General features: G+C 40.1%; 1 protein-coding gene across 6 annotated transcripts in view; it reads right to left on the bottom strand.

Moving 5' to 3' along the window:
- The window catches only part of Adgrg2 (adhesion G protein-coupled receptor G2), a 131,102-nt gene that overhangs the window by 65,638 nt on the left and 47,346 nt on the right, over positions 1-18,118 (bottom strand). For all 6 annotated transcript variants that reach the window (XM_021245344.2, XM_021245348.2, XM_021245351.2 and 3 more), the window contains exon 3: positions 16,437-16,555. In XM_021245344.2, coding sequence (XP_021101003.1) covers positions 16,437-16,554 — 118 coding nt within the window. In that variant the 5' untranslated portion in view covers position 16,555. The remainder of the gene's footprint in view (positions 1-16,436; positions 16,556-18,118) is intronic.

Below are 18,118 nucleotides of genomic sequence, written 5' to 3'. Positions count from 1 at the left end.
GCCCCCAAGTTGGAAGGGGAAAATAAAAGCTTTATCTTCTTGGAGTGGATATAAAAAGAATAAATCAGGTTCCCTTGCATGAATATTCTAGGTCCAACTGAAACTTGTACTCCAGTGGCAGTCCTTCTCTGGATTGAATTACTATTCCATAGAGAGATGATTAAAAACAAGCCACCACGCCTAGGCACTCTTATATGGGAACCTCAAACGAAACAACTTTTGTTGTTGTTATTGTTGTTGTTGTTGTTATACTGGTTCTTCAGGGATGGGGACAGCAGATAGTCTCTCAGAAATTAACTGCATTTTCAGACTTTACCACATAACCAAAAAATGAATGAAAACATTTCTAATTTGGCACATCTGAAACATGTTTACTTGTGCTGTGACCATCTCACATCACACTGCTCAATAAGTACTCTTACATAACATATTTATTAAAAGATTAATAATGACATCACTAAAGAAAATTTCAGCTCTTAGCTGATGGAACTTCCCAAAGAGCAAACGGTCAGCAATTCTAGGTAGGTTTTGGCCAAAATGGGGAGAAAATGAAATGTATTCTTGATTCCCAGGCCTTGACTCTCTTCTTCTTCCACCCTCACACACTATCCACCCCCACCCTCTCAGACCTTTACCTTCCAGGATCAATGAGGGCTATCTCATGGGTTTACGGATTGCCCCTCCCCCAAGGGCCTATGAGATGCATTTTGGAGTGTCCTTAAATCAAATGCGAATTTTTGGGTGCATTCTCACACCGTTTTTTCCTGAGGAGAGTAGCCCCAAAAGGAAGTCTATTTTTAATTAATAACAATTTAGTCCTTATAACAATGATATGAAGTAAGTTATCCCCATTTTACAGTCAGGGCCTTTGACAACCTATGCACTCAGTGATTCCATCTGGACCTAGGGAAAAAGCTAATCATATCAGGATATGCTTTATGGATATTACTGTTAAAGTAAATACTGCTCATGTCAGTAACTAATACAATGATATTCTATTTCTCATTTTCCCAGTGACTTATCTGAAAATGATTTCTTCCTTCTATGTTCAAGACTTCCACTTCTGTTTTTCTCTTTATATTATTTGCTTCCAATTTTCAAAATGTCCAGGAGATCTCTTTGGAAACACGGGAGGAGCCAGGGATTTAGCTCAGTGGTGCCACCGCAAACAGAAACACGGGAGGATATAGGCAAAGGGCTTTAGGAGATCTGATGACCATAAACTATGCTTTATACAATCTTGTACAAAGTCAAGACCAAGAGAAGTTTCAAGGAAGAAACTGGAAGGCACAGCTGACAATGATGTCATTAGGTTGCACTCAAGTAGGATGTGCAATCTCCCTAAGGATCAAGGGCTGGCTTTTAAAACATATTATTAGTTTTTTCTGATTATAACCCTAATATAGGTTTATGTGGAAAAAATTCTAAACTATACAAATATAAAGAAAAATTTTAAAAATACTCAAACTCTTACCAAACATAATGTTAGCTGGCTGGAAAGACCTCCAGAATATCTTTGGTCTAGATGTAGAACTGAAACAACTACATAGAGGCTCAGAAGATGTTAGCATCATATTTGATTTAACATATACTAAATTCTTAGCTTATTAGCTTTCTAGTATGTGTGGTAGTTGTATACTGTATCAGTTTGGCTAGGCTAACTACATTTCCCAGAATTCCCTTTCCTGTAGGTTTCTGGTGAACATGGGACACAAGAGAACTTATGGGAGATCTGGGCAGATGTGGAGCAGCAGCCATTGTGTGGCTCATGCACCCTCAATTACCAGCTCAATTACCAGCTGCGTCACCTTGCTAGGTTGAGGGAGCTGTCAGACCTACAGTTGCTCCACTTTCCCTTAGATCTGAATACAGCTGTGCCAACATCTGGGCCAGGTATGTACTTAATTTAATGATGAAGGGCCCAACTTTTGCAGGACATCCATAGCATCAAGGCCAATCATGCTTGTGGCTTCCAGCTTGTTCTTGCTGTCCCCCACCTTACATTCATCCTCCCTTCCTGACTATCTGCTCTACCAATGTCAAGTTCCAGCATCAGGTGTGAGATAGGAGTCTCATAAAGACTGCTTAACCAGCTCCCACAGTTTATGAAGCCAAATATCTGTAACAAATCCCTTAGGAGGAGGGAGGGAGAGTGGGGAAGAGGGAGGAAGAGAGAGGGAGAGAGGGAGACAGACTTAGTTGTTCTGTGATTGAACTGTGACTTACAGTTTGAAATAGAAACTCTGAAGCAACTGGATTAAATGGTCTATAGCTGTGCTTCTAACATGGCAGCCACTAGCCACATGTAGCTATGTAAAATTCAAATTAATTAAAGTTGAATATAATTAAAAATTCAGTTCCCTAGTCATGTTTCAAGTGCTCAGTAGTCACATGTGATTGGTGGCCATTGCGAGCAGCATAGATATAGAACATTTCCATTATCATCAAAAAAATTCTATTAGACAATGTTGGTCTATAGTGATAATGACTAGAATTTACTGAATGCTTACAGTGCGTCAGATGTGTTTCGGGCATCTGTTTTACATGCACTATGTGGTATTACTTAAGATAGGTCCTGCCACTTTACAAATAAGGAAACTCAAGCACAATAATTAAATACATTGTTGAGGTCAGAGGTAAGATTTGACCCCAGAAAGCCTAGTGCCTTTAAGTATTGACCTTATACCACACTGTGAAGGTTCTGGTAACCTGGCTTGGCACAAAGGGAGTGGGTGGCCCTGATGGAGCTTCTTGCTCTCAAGTGACTCCAGTTTGAACAATGAACATCTCAGTGTGACCATAATGAACTACAGTTTTCTTAGATTATATGACCTGGACTTCTCATATGATCTCCAGAAAGAGAGGATGCCTACCTCATCCCACCCTACTTTCCAATGACAGAAAGATGTACCAACAACCCTGGCCAAAAGGGTACAATCAGATGTATCAGTTCAGCTAATGAAAGTTGCTGCAATAAATAAACCCTGAAATCTCAGGGGCTTTAAAAAACAGAAGTCTGGTTTCCATGTACAAAGCCCAATCAGCAACTTAGAATAGAGGACTGGGGGCAGGGGAAGCAGCAAGAGGGGTGTCATTTAGGGACCCACATGGATAGAGATACTGTCTTCTTCAGCATGAAGATTCCCAGTTATCCCTGGACAGCAACATCCAGCAGGCAAGCAGGTAAAGTCAGGTGGGAGATTTTTAATGGCTAGGCCGGGAAGTGGCACACATCACTTCTGCCCATATCCATCAGCCAGAGCTCAGTTACATGGCCACTGTTCAGTACACAGGAGGCTGGGCAATGTAGTCTAGCCTATGTGCTAAAGCAGAAAAAAGTTCTGGCGCCATGCCAGCCACTACCTAGCACACCAGATTGAATAAGAGTGCTATTAATTAATGCTCGTAAAACTAATGATGGGACAAGACTAATGCTAAAATCACTCTCCCCAGCCACTGTCTTCTCTCTTGTTCTTTGTCATGAACCTTCTGACAAGGTCAAAAGTCGAAATCAATATGAACCAGAGGAGGAGTCTTTGCCACTTTGAGGCTGAATATGAGTCCCCCTTGCTTTGTGACTCATCCTCCCAGCTTTGCTTCCAGCAAACACCCAGATAACAGTTCTCCAAGACTCTTGAGAATGGGACTTCCATGTGCCAGGCAGTTCTGTCAACAACTATGTACTGGCAAAAACCACTAAGAGAGGTTGGAATTATGGATATTCGTGCTGCATGGAAATCCTACTTCGTTGGGAAAGTTGCATTTTTATGTGGCCTCTGTTTTGAAGACACATTAACCCTTAACCTTTGCTGTGGTGCTTCTAGGAAGAAGACCCTCAGCAGGCCCCTAGGCCTTTGTATGTTGATGGCTCCTGTTCAAATGGCTTTTCCTTATATTGTCTTTGACTTGTCTGGAGCTTTGGATGTCTGCTTTGGACTTCCTCACTGAAATCTTCTCCATATGAATAAAATGTCTATTTCCAGTGGATGAATGAATGTGCCCACTGACCAACTCTTAAATATGATTAAGAGACTGACCTTTCCAGGAAAACGACTTGGGTTCAGATCCTGGCTCTGCCTTGAGTAAGATCCTAACATTTCTCTGCCTGCATTTAATTATTTGGAAAATAGGATTATTATTTTGAATAAATTATATTTATAAAGCATTTTATCACAGTACTAATAAGTTGTCATCATTCAGACAATATAATTCTATGTCCTTAGATTAAGTTTACTTTTATATAACAAATTAAATTTTCCCCCTTCATGTAAGTAATGTGGTATCAATGATTTGTAGAGGACGTTTAAAAATATCATGAAGATAATTTCTTTCCATAATCTGCGTGCATGTGATTTCCATTTTAACTATAAAACATTCTTATCTATGCACTAATGCTTAATTAGTGAAAATATCTATTAGAATAATGTGCTTGTCAATTCAAGTTTCCATAGCTTAGGATCATAGGAAGGCACCTCCTAGAAAGATCAGGGGTTCCATCCTTTCATATTACTCATTAGGAAACTGAAGCTCCTAGAAATCCATTTCAGAAGTGAAGGAGATATAAAGATGATGTAACACTGTAAATAACTGATATAAAGATGATGCAACATTGTAACTTTTGCAAAGATAGTCAATTAGATCATATTTTCATCATTTAAAAAACTGTTCACTAAAAAAAACAAAAACTGTCCAATTACCCATAATAGGCTGCATTAGAAAATTAGAGTGTGATGCTCACTTTGTTTGGAATTATACCAATGCTGGTTTTCTACTGCAGATCACAATCACTGGATATAGTCATATGTGTTTCCAACACAAAAAAATGGGATAAAATCTTTACTTAAATAAATTGCTCAAAAGATAGGACTTGGAACTCACCAGAAGAGAATTACCAATAGGCCATACATAGGAAAAAGACCAGATATGAAAATAGTCCAACCACCTCCGTCTACAAATGAGGAAACACAGTTCAGAAACAAAGTGATTTCCAAAAGTTTATTCATGTATTTTAGTTTCTGAAAGCCTACTGTGTACCAGGCACTAGAGTTACAGGAGAGAATAAAACCAAGTCTCTGGCCTCAGAGTCCACATTCTAGTGATTTTATACCACTCACCTGGAAATTTTAAAATTCTACCTTGAAAGTTCCTCAGTAATTCAAACTCATGCCCTCATATTTGACACCAAAACCTAGAATTTGTTAGACTTTATTGTGAATGTAAATATGTGTAATGACAAATCATATTTTATATTAGGAGCAAGGCAAAATGTCTAGGTAGTTGAAAGATGACACACCCATGTGTTCAGTTCTTGATCATTCAATTAATCAGATCATTTTAATCAATTTTATTTTACTTGTTAAAGCAAGATAGTGCCCATTTTGTATTTTCATTAGTTTCTTCTTTAAAAAAATATTGTACTAAATACCCTAGTGATATGAGAATAACTTTCACTTTATGCTCTGCATTCCTAAAAGAAAAGCAGAGGAAAGAGGATAAGTCAAATAGGATACCAATGTTAAAGACCAACACATTTGCCACAGACGTCATTGCAAAAACATCTGAAATTTGTCTTGGTTTTTTTATAGCACTGTGATCTGATAAACATGAAGTCTTTTGCCAAGATCTGTATGCTTCTTGCTAGTTCCTGAAATGAGGATGCACCCACTCTCAAGATATATTTCAACAGCATGTACTCCTGGATCGTCAACTTAATCCCTAGAAGTTTAAATCAGTGGAACTGTTGCTCTTATTCCTCAGGCTTCTCTTAATCTTTACTCAGGCTTCAAGGGTACAAATCCATCCCAGAATGAATGAATCATGGCAAAGTCACGTTAAAAACCATTTTTCAACTGCCTCACTGACTAAACACTGGGGAAGTGGTTAAGAACACAAGTTCTAGAATCCCACCACCTCCACTCTCCAGCTGTGTGAACTTGAAAGTGATTCAAACTGTCCAAGCCCAAAATAAGCACTTTGTATAGGCTGGTATAGAGGAGAGAGTTCTGGGTACTGTTTCTTTCTGGGTAACCTACAAAGTTACTTCATTGCTTTAAATTTCAGTCTTCCCATCAGCAAAGCAAGATAATGAAAATTTTTCTATCTACTTCAAAGGAACACAGTGAGATAATGTATGCCAAGGTGCACCATAAACCATGAAAACCTACAGAAATGTCATTGTATTGGTGCTGTTCTTGCTGTTAATAATGTTTAGTACAATAAGCTGTGGCTACCAGATCCCACAAAGAGAAATGGAAGATTTTAAAAGAAGGCTCAGCCAAAGATAGAACTGCCAACTTGGAGGTTTATCAATTTTGAAATCAAGATATTAATTGGCTTTAAACCCCTCTGAAACTGCCTCATGTTAAAAGTCTAGTTTGCAAAACTGTAACTTTTAAACTGTTTTCAACTTCACATTAGGAACTTGGAGTAGAGAACAGTCTTAAAATAGGATTGCGGAAATGAGTGATTCTCGGTCCTGCTAGACTCACTTGGGTCACTTTAAAGAATTCCAGTACCCATGATATAGAAGGTAGGGTGTGGCAAAGCTGGCTGGAAATATAAACAGGACCTGTCAATTACAAGATCCCAGGACAGTGTCAAATAATTCCCAGGACCCCATATGTGAAATTTCTTCTTCAGGGCTCCCACAAGATGTGGGCAGCATAAAAGAGAGGTGACGCCATGAGGAGCCTGCTACCATGACTCCTCACAGTAGCCCACTCTGTGTCTGTGTACTTTTATTTTTGCTTTTATCCTTTCCTCTCTTTTGCCCAAGTTCACTCTACAGAGCTAGTTCTTCCCTTACCCCTTCACCCCTCACTTTTCAAATAAACTTTTGGCACTGTTTATCTCTGGGGGTGGGATGCAAGTGTCAGGTATTCTTAAAGTTCCCTGGGTATCTCAGGACAATGAATTAGGAATCTGAACTGGGTGGTTAAACTCACAGAATGGCAGACAGTAGAAGAATCTTAGCAGGCAATCAGTTGAGTCCCTATATTATATAGAAGAGGGGAAACATGTCTTTCAAGGGGAATTCTAGCCAAGGTACAGCCACTTCCCTGAGGTTTATGCAAAAGTTTGGAGGAAGAATATGTGTTGTATTGGAACTCACTGGGCTCAGATGAGGGTAATGCTGATGATGTACGGTGAGGAGAAAGGGCCATGTTATTTCATATCTCTAGGCTTTAGACTAGGGCTACAAATCAAAACCCATCAACCATTCATTTCAATGAGTACTTACTATGTACTGGACACTATGGAGGACACAGAGTGTAAAGGTGTCACCCCTTACCTTCTAGGACCAGAACAGATATCTCTACATACCTAAAAAAGATAAAACCAGGAGGAGGAGTGGATTCAGGATATGATGTTAGCCTTCAATGATTCCTAGCTGAGTACCCTGACACATGTAAATACCCACTATGTATTCATTTTAGAGCAAGTTTCAAGTTTATAGACACTGTTGAGATATAGACACAAAAACAACAATAAACAAACAATTGGTGAGCTTCCTTTGATGTCCAAAATGGCTCCATCTTGTTTTGGCACCTCTGTTCCAGAGGTATGTATATGAAAGGGACCCTTAAATCTGATGATTGAAGGTAGTTTTGAATCCTTTACTGTAAAATAGTCTCTAGTTACCTCAATGTCTTTTGAATACATGCACAATCTTTGTTTTCCTCGTCTTTCTTCTGGTACTCAAAATGGCATCCAGGCTGGGGATGAAGTGCTAGTGCCCTTCTGGAAGCAGGGATTAGGTGCCTGGATCTGGGAGATCATCTAATGTTGCGCCTGAGATTCTCAACGGCCTCTCCAGAGATCTCCCTTGCCCTGGAGGACTCCTCAGTGTTCAACTGGCAGCCAGTGCTTATGGCCACAACTGGTGGCCTCATGGGCTAATTGGCTCAGAATCTCACCCAGGCCTGAAGGTCCCTCTTTTGCTGGCCCAGTTCCCTTCAGTTCTCACTGCTGAGTGTCTGTCACACCCCTCACCTGGCCCCTATATGTCCTCACCATCATCTTTAGAGTCCTCTCCCCACCTCTGTCCTTCACCACTTCTACCCTCTAGTAACATGGCAGCCATTCAGAATCTGTACCCTGTACACAAGAGCTGAGACACTTGAAGTAGACACTATCTTTGGCTTTCTCTCTGCCTAAACCTACCATTTCACCATTCTTCAACTCTACAATTGCCTTGTGTTGATGTGCAGGCCTCCGAGGAATCCTTATCAGGAGTTCCAAGTGGAAATTGGAATACAATATCCTCTGCTTCTAGTTTCCCCCTCAACCTATCTAGAATCACTAATATTCTTTGTTACCATTTCCACCTGCCAGGGAGAGTCAGGGCCTAACAGAAGTGACCTCACGCCTGAGAGTGGGGACTAGGATTTGGGGGGGTTGTGATATCGGCTGACCATCAGATCAGTGCCAAGGTAAGTATTTATAATTTCACTTTCACAGATAGGGGATTGAGACAGAAGAAGGGACCAGCACTGCATTTGGTATTAAAGGACAGGGCAAAGACAGGTGTCTGTCTTTAGGGGCATCTAGCCTACCTCCTGTAGTGCTAACATCTTTTTCTCAAGAAGGAACAGACTCAGGTAGACAAAGGATGAGAGAATATGAGGAATGAGGCCAGAGTGCCCTTGGAGGGACTTATCACTAGAAATGCCTGCAGCACAGAAAGGTCTAGACCCAACCCAGAGAGAGAGAGAGAGAAAGTTGGGGATTATAGCTTATGAGATCACCAAACTGGCTCAAATGTGTAATTGTTTCCAAATGGGGAAGACAATTCTGCAGGAATGAAATTATAACCATCTTCCCTATTATGTCATCTCACCCTCTGGAAAACAGAACAGTTATACCTAAAAGAAGACCTCCTTTGAAGACCAAAAAGAAAAAAAAATGGCATTAGCACATTCCAGGAGAGCTAGAGGCTAAAGTATAGTTACCTGCCAGAGCCCATTTGGGCATCTAGTAGACCAAGAATGACTCCCTTAAATGTCACCAAATTAGGCAATTGAGAGTGTTAAACTCTAGGGATTTCTCTGTTGGCCAGTGGCCTCAAAAAGTGACAGGCCCACCTCTCCCTGATGACAAAAGCTACTGAGTCAACTCTTGGGCTTTCACGGTAAAGCTACTGTGTTTGCAGCCCAAACCCCCAGGACCAGAAGACTGACTGCTCCACAATGGTTTACCTCGGGCTTCCTCTCCTCCTTCCCTACACCCACCCCCCCAGTGACAGGTTCTGTCAGTCCTCAGACATCTACTGAGGCCACTCTGGCAGGCTGGTGGAGTGTGAATAATACACGCCAGATTCCAATAGTAAATCTTCCTAATTCTGGGCAAAAGACTTAATTTCTTTGACACTCAATTTCTCCATCTATAAACTGAGATGAAAAATATCCATTGTGAAACGTTGTGGGAAGGACTGAAAGAGGAAATGTTCATAAAGCACTAGAGGGGCCTGATCCAGAGCAGTCTCTGAGTACTCATTAGCTTTCCTCACATCAGTTTGCCCCAATCCCACCTCACCAGCCCTTTGTTCTCACCTGGCACTGGCAATGCTCTGGAAGGACTCATAGTGCAAAGGAAATCCACAATGAGCATAATCAATGGTGGCAAGAATCAACAGGTAGGCATAACGAAAAAAGTGAGCATTGGGGAAAGTGAATTCTTCTGAGGAGGTCAAGGCAGGGCTTATATCGGTAGGAGTTGTTGGCTAAACTTTGGAAGGTGAGTGTGTTTCCAAATGGAGATGACCCCAAGAAGCAGAGGGAGGAAAAATTTAAGTTGAGGCGAGTAAGGGAGTAAAGCCAATAATGGAGACATTAACGCGAAAATGACTACCATGGCCACCTGGGGCACAATCCAACTGGGGAACTCTGGGAGATGATGAAGAACACTTCTTAGCATTGTCCCACCAAGGGACAAGGAAGACAGTACACTTAAACATTAACTCCCATCCCTGACCCTTTTGGGGTACTGATTGTTTGGAATTTTGACTTGTTCCATGCACAAGTCCGGTCCCATGGGCACAGATCACTCTCAGATAGACATGAAAGACATCCGCATCCACAGGAACTGTCCACAGGTGGACCTCTGCCAAGGGGATATGGGCAGGGCATCAATGCCATCTGGTATAGGTGGGTTAGCATTAGATGAATCCACAGATTTGGCCAAAGGCTATGTATTAGAGCCCTTCAGCACTGGCTAATACTTTAGGATTCAGTTATATTTGTATTGTCCTCCTGCACTGCAGTCATATCTCTCCAATTTGCTGCAGTCAGAGACTACAATGTTCTCTCACCAGCCAGGACTGCTGGGCAAACAGCAGGCACTCATTACTGCACAACTGATAACTGTTGAAGTGGCAAGTCAGTGCCTTCGGTGTTCATCAAAGACTGGATCCAAGCCATTCTGAACTGCAAAGAACCTGCCTCAGTCCAAAGCTACCCAGGGAGATGGTGGCTCTGAGCTATCTCACAATTATGAATTCCACTGTTATCTTTAATCTGCAGATGTACAACCACCAAGCAACTGAGCCTAGCATAGCAGAGTGGTTAAGAATGTCAAAAGGCAAAAAAAAAAAAAAAAAGAATGTCAAAAGGCAGCTGGGTGTGATAGCGAATGCCTATAATCCAAGCACCCTGGGAGGCTGAGGCAGGAAGATCATAAATTCAAGCTCAGTCTAGGCAACTTAGTGTGAAACCTTGCCTCAAAAAAGTTTGAAAATGACTGGGAATGTAGCTCAGTGCAAAGGTCCTACGTTCAATCCTCATACTGCAAAAGAAAAAATAATGCCAAAGACAACGTAAATAAATAACATGAACTCTTACTGAACATCTGAGACACAACAAGGAACCCCTATTTAGCCCTTTTGAGATCCCAAAACACTTAACTGAGGAAAACCTTCCCTTCGTGAGTTTTTTGTTGTTCTGGGGTTTTTCTTTGTTTGTTGTTGCTGTTGTTTTGTTTTACAACAGCTCCCCCGTTGGGAAGATGAGGAAACAGAGGCTCACACTGGTTAAGTGGCAAATTAAGATCATAATCGTGCCAGGCAAGAGGCAAGGGGGAGGGGTTCTAGCCCCAGATCTCTCCAGCTTTCTGCTCTGGCATGCTGCCAGCAGCAATGTGTTCGACAGTTCTTTTAAGCCAGTGCTTCTACCCTTGAGGATCAATGGCATCACCTGGAGGACTGGCTTGCTGCCCTTTCCCTGGAGTTTTGAGTTCAGCAGCAGGGTGGGTGCTAGAATCTGTACTTCTGATAATCTAAGGTGATGCTGATGCTACTTGTCTGGAGGCTACACTTTTAAGAACTACTGCTTTAAGAAACCAATTCATCAATGCTATAGCTTGGATCTGGACTGTTTCCCAAAGGTCCATGTGTTAAAAGCTCAGTCCCCAAGTTGGTGCTACTGGAAGGTGGTGGAAACATTTAAGAAAGGAGGCCTGGTAGTAGGTTTTAGGTCACTAGGGGTGTGCCCTTGAAGGGACTGTGGGACACCAATTTCCTCCTCTTCCTTTCTCTTTTTACAGCTCTCCATGAGGTGAACAGGCTTCCTGCATCTCTCTGCCATGGTGTGCTGTCCACCACATGCCCAAAACCAATGCAGCCAATCGACCATGGACTGAAACTTCCAAAACTACGAGGCAAAATAAACCTTTCCTCTTTTTAAGTTGATTATCTCAAGTATTTAGTTTCAATAATGGAAAGGTGACTAACACAATCAGAAAGATGGAGTGAAAAATACATTAATCTGCCTTAAGTGACCACTCAGCTTTTCTCTACTTAGGTTTGCATCAGAGCTCCGCACTTTCCTATTTACTCACCTCTGTTTTCATCATTTTTAGATAATAATTTTTCAAAAGACTTATTTCTAATGAACAGCTTTCTGATTCAGTTTTTCCTTTGTGTTCCACTACTCCTATGGTGGAAAAAAGCACTGAAACGTGAGACCAAAGATCTAGCATCTTGTTTGGGCTCCACCACTTCCTAACCAATAATATTCCTGAGGATATTTACTCATCAGTAGAGAGACTTGATTTTTGCCCTGCCAATGCCACAGTGTTGTTTTAATGCTGCAAGGAGATGATGTGTGGTAGCATAATTTACATGAATGTCACAAGGCCCCAACAGAATTTATACATCATGATATATATCAGGAAGCACATGCTCTTCCTGTTTATGTCTTCCACCAGTTGTACAAATAGTGGTTCTCAAAGGGTGGTCCTTAAACTAGTTTCATCAGCACCACCTAAGAGTGTTAGACGAACGAAGCAAAAGACCTCTACACTGAAAGCTACAGCACTCTAAAAAAGGAGATCGAGGAGGATATAAGAAAATGGAAAGACATCCATTGTTCCTGGGTAGGAAGAACCAATATAGTGAAAATGGCTATACTTCCAAAACTACTATATAGCTTTAATGCAATGCCAATTGAAATTCCAACAATATACTTCACAGAACTAGAGAAAACAATCCAAAAATTCATTTGGAACCAGAAGAGACCTAGAATAGCAAAAGCAATTCTAGGCAACAGAGACATGGCTGGAGGTATCACAATACCCAACTTGAAACTAAACTACAAATCTACTGTGATAAAAACAGCATGGTGCTGACAAAGAAACAGACCTGAGGATCAGTGGAATAGATTAGAAGATGCAGAAACAACTCCAGACATACTCAGCCATGTCATCTTTGACAAAGGAGCCAACCACCCTCATTGGAGGAAAGATAGACTATTTAATAAATGGTGTTGGAAAAACTGGATTTCAATCTGTCAGAGATTAAAACTAGACCCATATCTACCACCATGCACCTAACTGAGATCTAAGTGGATTAAAGATCTAAATATTAAGACAGAAACACTAAACTTGCTGGAAGATAAGTTAGGTTGAACTCTTGAAGGCATTGGCATAGGAAAAGACTTTATGAACAAAACTTCAGTAGCATGGGAACTAGCAGAAAGAATCAACAACTGGGATTTCATCTTATTAAAAAGATTCTCTTCCGCACTGCAAGAGAAACCACCAACACAGCTAAGAGACAACCTACAATGTGGGAAAAAATTTTTAGCTGCTGTACCTTTGACAAAGGACTACTATCTAGAATATATAAAGAACTGAAAAAAAATCAGACCCCCCCCCAAATTCAAAAACCCAATTCAAAAATGGGCATCTGAAATGAACAGACATTTCTCAAAGAAGTAAAAACAGCAAATAAATATATGAAAAAATGTTCAACATCATTGGTCATTCGAGAAATGCAGATGAAAACAACACTGAGATTCTACCTCACCCCAGAAAGAATGGCTACTATCAAGAAATCAACCAGTAACAAATGCTGGCGGGGGTGTGGGGAGAAAGGAACCCTTCTCCATTGTTGGTGGGAGTGCAGACTGGTACAACCACTGTGGAAATCAGTATGGAGATACCTTGAAGAACTAGGCCTAGAGGTCCCATTTGACCTAGCTATTCCCCTGCTGGGTATCTTCCCAAAAGAATTAAAAGAATCATACCACAGCGATATATGCACACCTATGTTTATAGCAGCACAGTTTGTAATAGCTAAAGCTTGGAAACAGCCCAAGTGCCCATCAACTGGAAACTGGATAAAGAAGATGTGTTTTTTTTTATAAAATGGAGTACCACTCAGCCATAAAGAACGAGAAACTAGAGACATTTATAGCTAAATGGATGCATATTGAGGCCATACTCATAAGTGAAATAAATAAGATACACATGTGTAAATACCAAATAGTTTCTCTAGTGTGAGAAACTGAAAGTGTAAATAAGAATTACAATGATTAAAACGAATAATTGATAATTTGAAATAGGAAGAAAAGGTCCAAAGGGGTAGGAGTGGTGGGAGGGGAAGGGGAAAGGAAAGGAGGGAAAGGAAAAATTATGAGAAAAGAAAAAAAATGGAAATGAACTCCATGTAAACAGGGAAGGGTGGAGGGGGTGAAGGGAGTACAGGTAATGGGGAAAAAATGAGAACCAAGATACATCATGTACAGGTACAAGCACCCAATGATAAATGTATTGTTTATCTAAAATGTACCAATAAAAGAATTTAAAGGAAAAAAAAAAGAGTGTGTTAGAGATGTCAGTTCTCAGGTCTTGCCCCACATCTACTAAATCACAAATTCTTGGGCAAAGGGCCCAGTGATCTATGTTTCATCCAGCCTTCCAGGTAATTCTGGTGCATACTCATGTTTGAGAATCCTGGTTGTGTGGTTACAAGCACAAAACCTAGAGCCAGATTCCTGGGTTCAAATCCCAGTTCCACCACTTTGCAAGGCTAACAAGCTTGGGCAAGTTCTGAGCTTCCTCATCTGCAAAATGGGGATGAGTGGGATCTCCCCTTCAAAGGTCTGGTTGAGAACATTAAGAGTAGATAAGTGGAAAGTGGATAGGGACCTGGCCTATTGTAAGCCATCAGTACACACTGGGTTTTAGGATTTCCTTTTGATAGCTTCTTGACAACAAGGCCCTATGCCTACTGTTTGAAGACTTGCCAATTGTGTTCTAGAACGCTGTGAAGATTCTCATTTTGCATGCAGATATGTGTGTATGTGTGTGTGTGTGTATTTATGTTTGCTGCTAGCAGATTTCTGTTTTACCCAAGGAAGATTCCTTGGTCCTGTCACCCTATTTTGAATAAGAAAGGTATTTCTCTGTTTCTTTAATAGTGTCTATTAAATAATAATCATTTTCTAGTCTAATGCCTAACAAGTATTCTTTACATTTGTATAGCACAGTGTTCTTTTAGCAGTTGTACTCAAAGAAATTGCAGCCTTAGGATTGTTGGCCTTTTTATTGCCTTCCTTGTGTACCTTTATCTCTTGTTTCATAAGCTTCTAAAGATTCCTTTTTCTGAAACTATCATGCTGCTTCATTTGGCTGATTCTGTAACACTTTTAAATTTCTATATGGAAATGCCTTCAAGTAGATACTTTTGAAAACAAATAAACATAAAAAATAAATCCACATATATTTGGTCAACTGATTTTGGGCAAAGGAGCCGAAACCACCCAAAGGGGAAAGGACAATCTTTTCAACAAATGGTACAGGGAAACCTGGATATCCACAAGTACAAGAGTAGAGTTGAACCTTTATACCATATATAAAAATTAACTCTAAATGGATCAAGGGACTTAAGCATAAGAGCTAAGACTATAAGTAAGTTAGAAGAAAATGCAGGAGGAATTCTCCCTGACAGTGGGCCTAGTAATGATTTCCTGGATATGACACCAAAGCATACACAACAGAAGTAAAAGCAGATAAATTGCACTTCATTAAAATTTTTAAAATTTATGCATGAGGGCTGGGGATTTAGCTCAGTAGTTTTGCCACCTGCTGCTCAAGTGCAAGGACTCGAGTTCGATCCCTGGTACCAAAAAAAAAAAAATTATGCATGAAAAGAACACTATTAAGAGAGTGCAAAAATGGTGCACAGAATGGGAGAAAATATTTTCAAACCATATATCTGATAAAGGATTAATATCCAAAGTATACGAAGAACTCCTAAAAGAAAATATCAGAAACAATTCAATTTTAAAAAGAAACAGATATTTCTCTAAAGATATACAAATGGCCAATAAGCACACGAAAAGATACTGACATCACTAATCACTAAGGATGTGCAAATCAAAACCACAAGAGATACCACTTCATACCTATCATCAAAACAAAAGAAAATAAAAGTGTTGCCAAGGATGTGGAGAAAGTGGAATCTTTTGCCTTGCTTGCAGGAATGTAAAATAGCACAGGCATTGTGGAAAATATTTAGCACTTCCTCAAAAAGTTAAACACAGAATTAACATATGACCCAGCAATCCCACTCCTAAATATACACCCCAGGAAGTGAAAGCAGTGAATCAAACAGATATTTGTACATAGCAACATTGTTCACAATAGCCAAAAGTAGAAATAACCTGAATGTTCATCAACTGATGGATGAATGGATAAACAAAATGTGGCACATACTTACAATGGAATATTTTTAGCCTTAAAAAGGAAAGAAATTCTGATGCAAAGCTACAACATAGAGGAACCTTGAAAACATTACATTAAGTGAAGTCAGATACAAAAAGACAAATATTTACAGTCCCACTTACATGCGATACCTGGAATAGGCAAATTTAGAGACAAAAAGAATAGAGATTATGGTGGTGGTTAGAAGTTATTATTTAATGGGTAGAGTTCCTAATTGTTTGATGAAAACATTTTCGAAATGGATAGTAGTGAGGGCTGCACAAAACTGTGATTGTATTTAAATGCTAACAGAGTGTGCTCTCAAAGTGGTTAAAATGGTAAATATGCTCTGCATATTTTACCATATTGAAAATAATCCTAAATAAATAAACACAAAAAACCTACATACACACAAACAGATAAACAGAAAAAAAGAAGGCAAACAGGCACCTTACCTTCCAGGGATGTAACCCGGACAACATGAAGACAAATGAGGACAAGGAATATCTTGAATGTCAGTAAAACTTCTTCAGGTCTGCCAAGATGGCTGCACTGCCCACCAGAGAAAAACATCCTGGAATAAAATATGGGGACAACAGATCATCATAGCTGTGATAATCAGAACACAATAACACTTGAAAAGTCATTCCTTAACCAAGGCAACCTGCGATCCTGATTTCTTTAAATTACTACGACGGTTCCAGAAAATCAGCAATGCCAGGTGGGGACTGGCTATAAAAAGCAAAATCCATCTTTACCAGTATTAAGAGAGGGCTACTCAACAGGATATTATATTTTACATGATAAGCAAGGTAGTCTATGTGGATTCATGGAAAATACCAACACATACCATATATCAAGAGAAGAAATTAAAAACCAAAATGTTACATATATTATTAGTAACACTATATAAAGGGTGAGTAAAAACTTCACTAAGAATCAGAAAGGGGTCAGAGAATTTTCCGAATAATCCACCCTATCTATGGCTCATATTGTAAAAGGAGAGTATGTCGCACTTTCTCTTTTTTGCATTTTCTTTTATCGTTGCTTGCATTTTTAGTAGTCAATGAGTCAACATTTTTATAAAAGCAAAGTTGATATTAGAATGGAATTTAAAAGCCTCATTTACCATTAACTTATTTATTCATTCAACAAGTATTTATTGAGAACCAATATGTGCCCGATGAGATGTGAAGGCTGAGTAGGAGTTAACTAGAAGAAAATACATGTGGTAGAGGTGGGATACGGGCTGGGAAGAGCTCAGCATACAGAACCGCAAAGGCTAAGACTACATCTGTTCTGCTCCTGTGGAGGAGTTGGCCAGCATAACCTCATGATGGGCAGTCAGCACCCAACACGCTGAGGGGGCTGGTGTGGGGTGCTGAGACAGGAAATCACAAACCTCTCGCAGCCTCAGGCACAGTCAAGGATGATATGAGAGCACTAGAGCATATTCCTTCTACATAGCCAGAGAGCCACAACAGATAAGGATGTGTGTTCTCAGCCAACAGAGCTCCTAGTCAAGGGTATCCAGGAATCCAACAACACTGCAACCTTCCAACCAGACACTGTACATATTAGTATTTTCTTTAGGTTGTTGATCATTTTCTTCTTGATGTTTAGAGGCTCTATGTATGGAAAATTTGAATATGTAGTGACTTTACTCACTATTATGGTTTAGATCTAAAATGTCCTTCAATTGTCTCCTGTGTTTGGAAGGTGATTGGATACATACAACGGTGAAGACTAAAGAGCATGAGTTCAAAGGTCCTAGCCCTTCTAAATAATGTGACTTTGAACAAGTAATTTCCAATGGTCAAATTCCCCCATGTAGCAAAGTATGATACCAGAGGCATCCTAATAGCTTTGCTATGACCAGTAATGAGATCTTGGCTGGCACTGTAAATGCACCATAAGTCTTAGCTGCACTCTTCATTCATTCACTTAATTCACTCAGCATATCTCTATGTTGCACCTAGTATGTCAAGTCGGGTAGTACAGGGATTAAGGTGATGAAGGCAGGGAAAGAAGGGAGAAATGAAACACAATTTCTCAGTCTCAAGGTGAAGCTGGCAATCTTTAAGAATCCTGTCATTTAGTAGCCACAACTAGGGCCGGGGGTTTAGCCCAGTGGCAC

Source organism: Heterocephalus glaber, unplaced genomic scaffold (assembly GCF_053883595.1).
Source record: "Heterocephalus glaber isolate CG9 unplaced genomic scaffold, H.glaber_assembly_v1.0 deba00001594, whole genome shotgun sequence".
Taxonomy (NCBI): Eukaryota; Metazoa; Chordata; class Mammalia; order Rodentia; family Bathyergidae; genus Heterocephalus; species Heterocephalus glaber.
The sequence above is the reverse complement of the archived record's forward strand: the minus strand, read 5'-3'. Positions and strand labels throughout refer to the sequence as shown.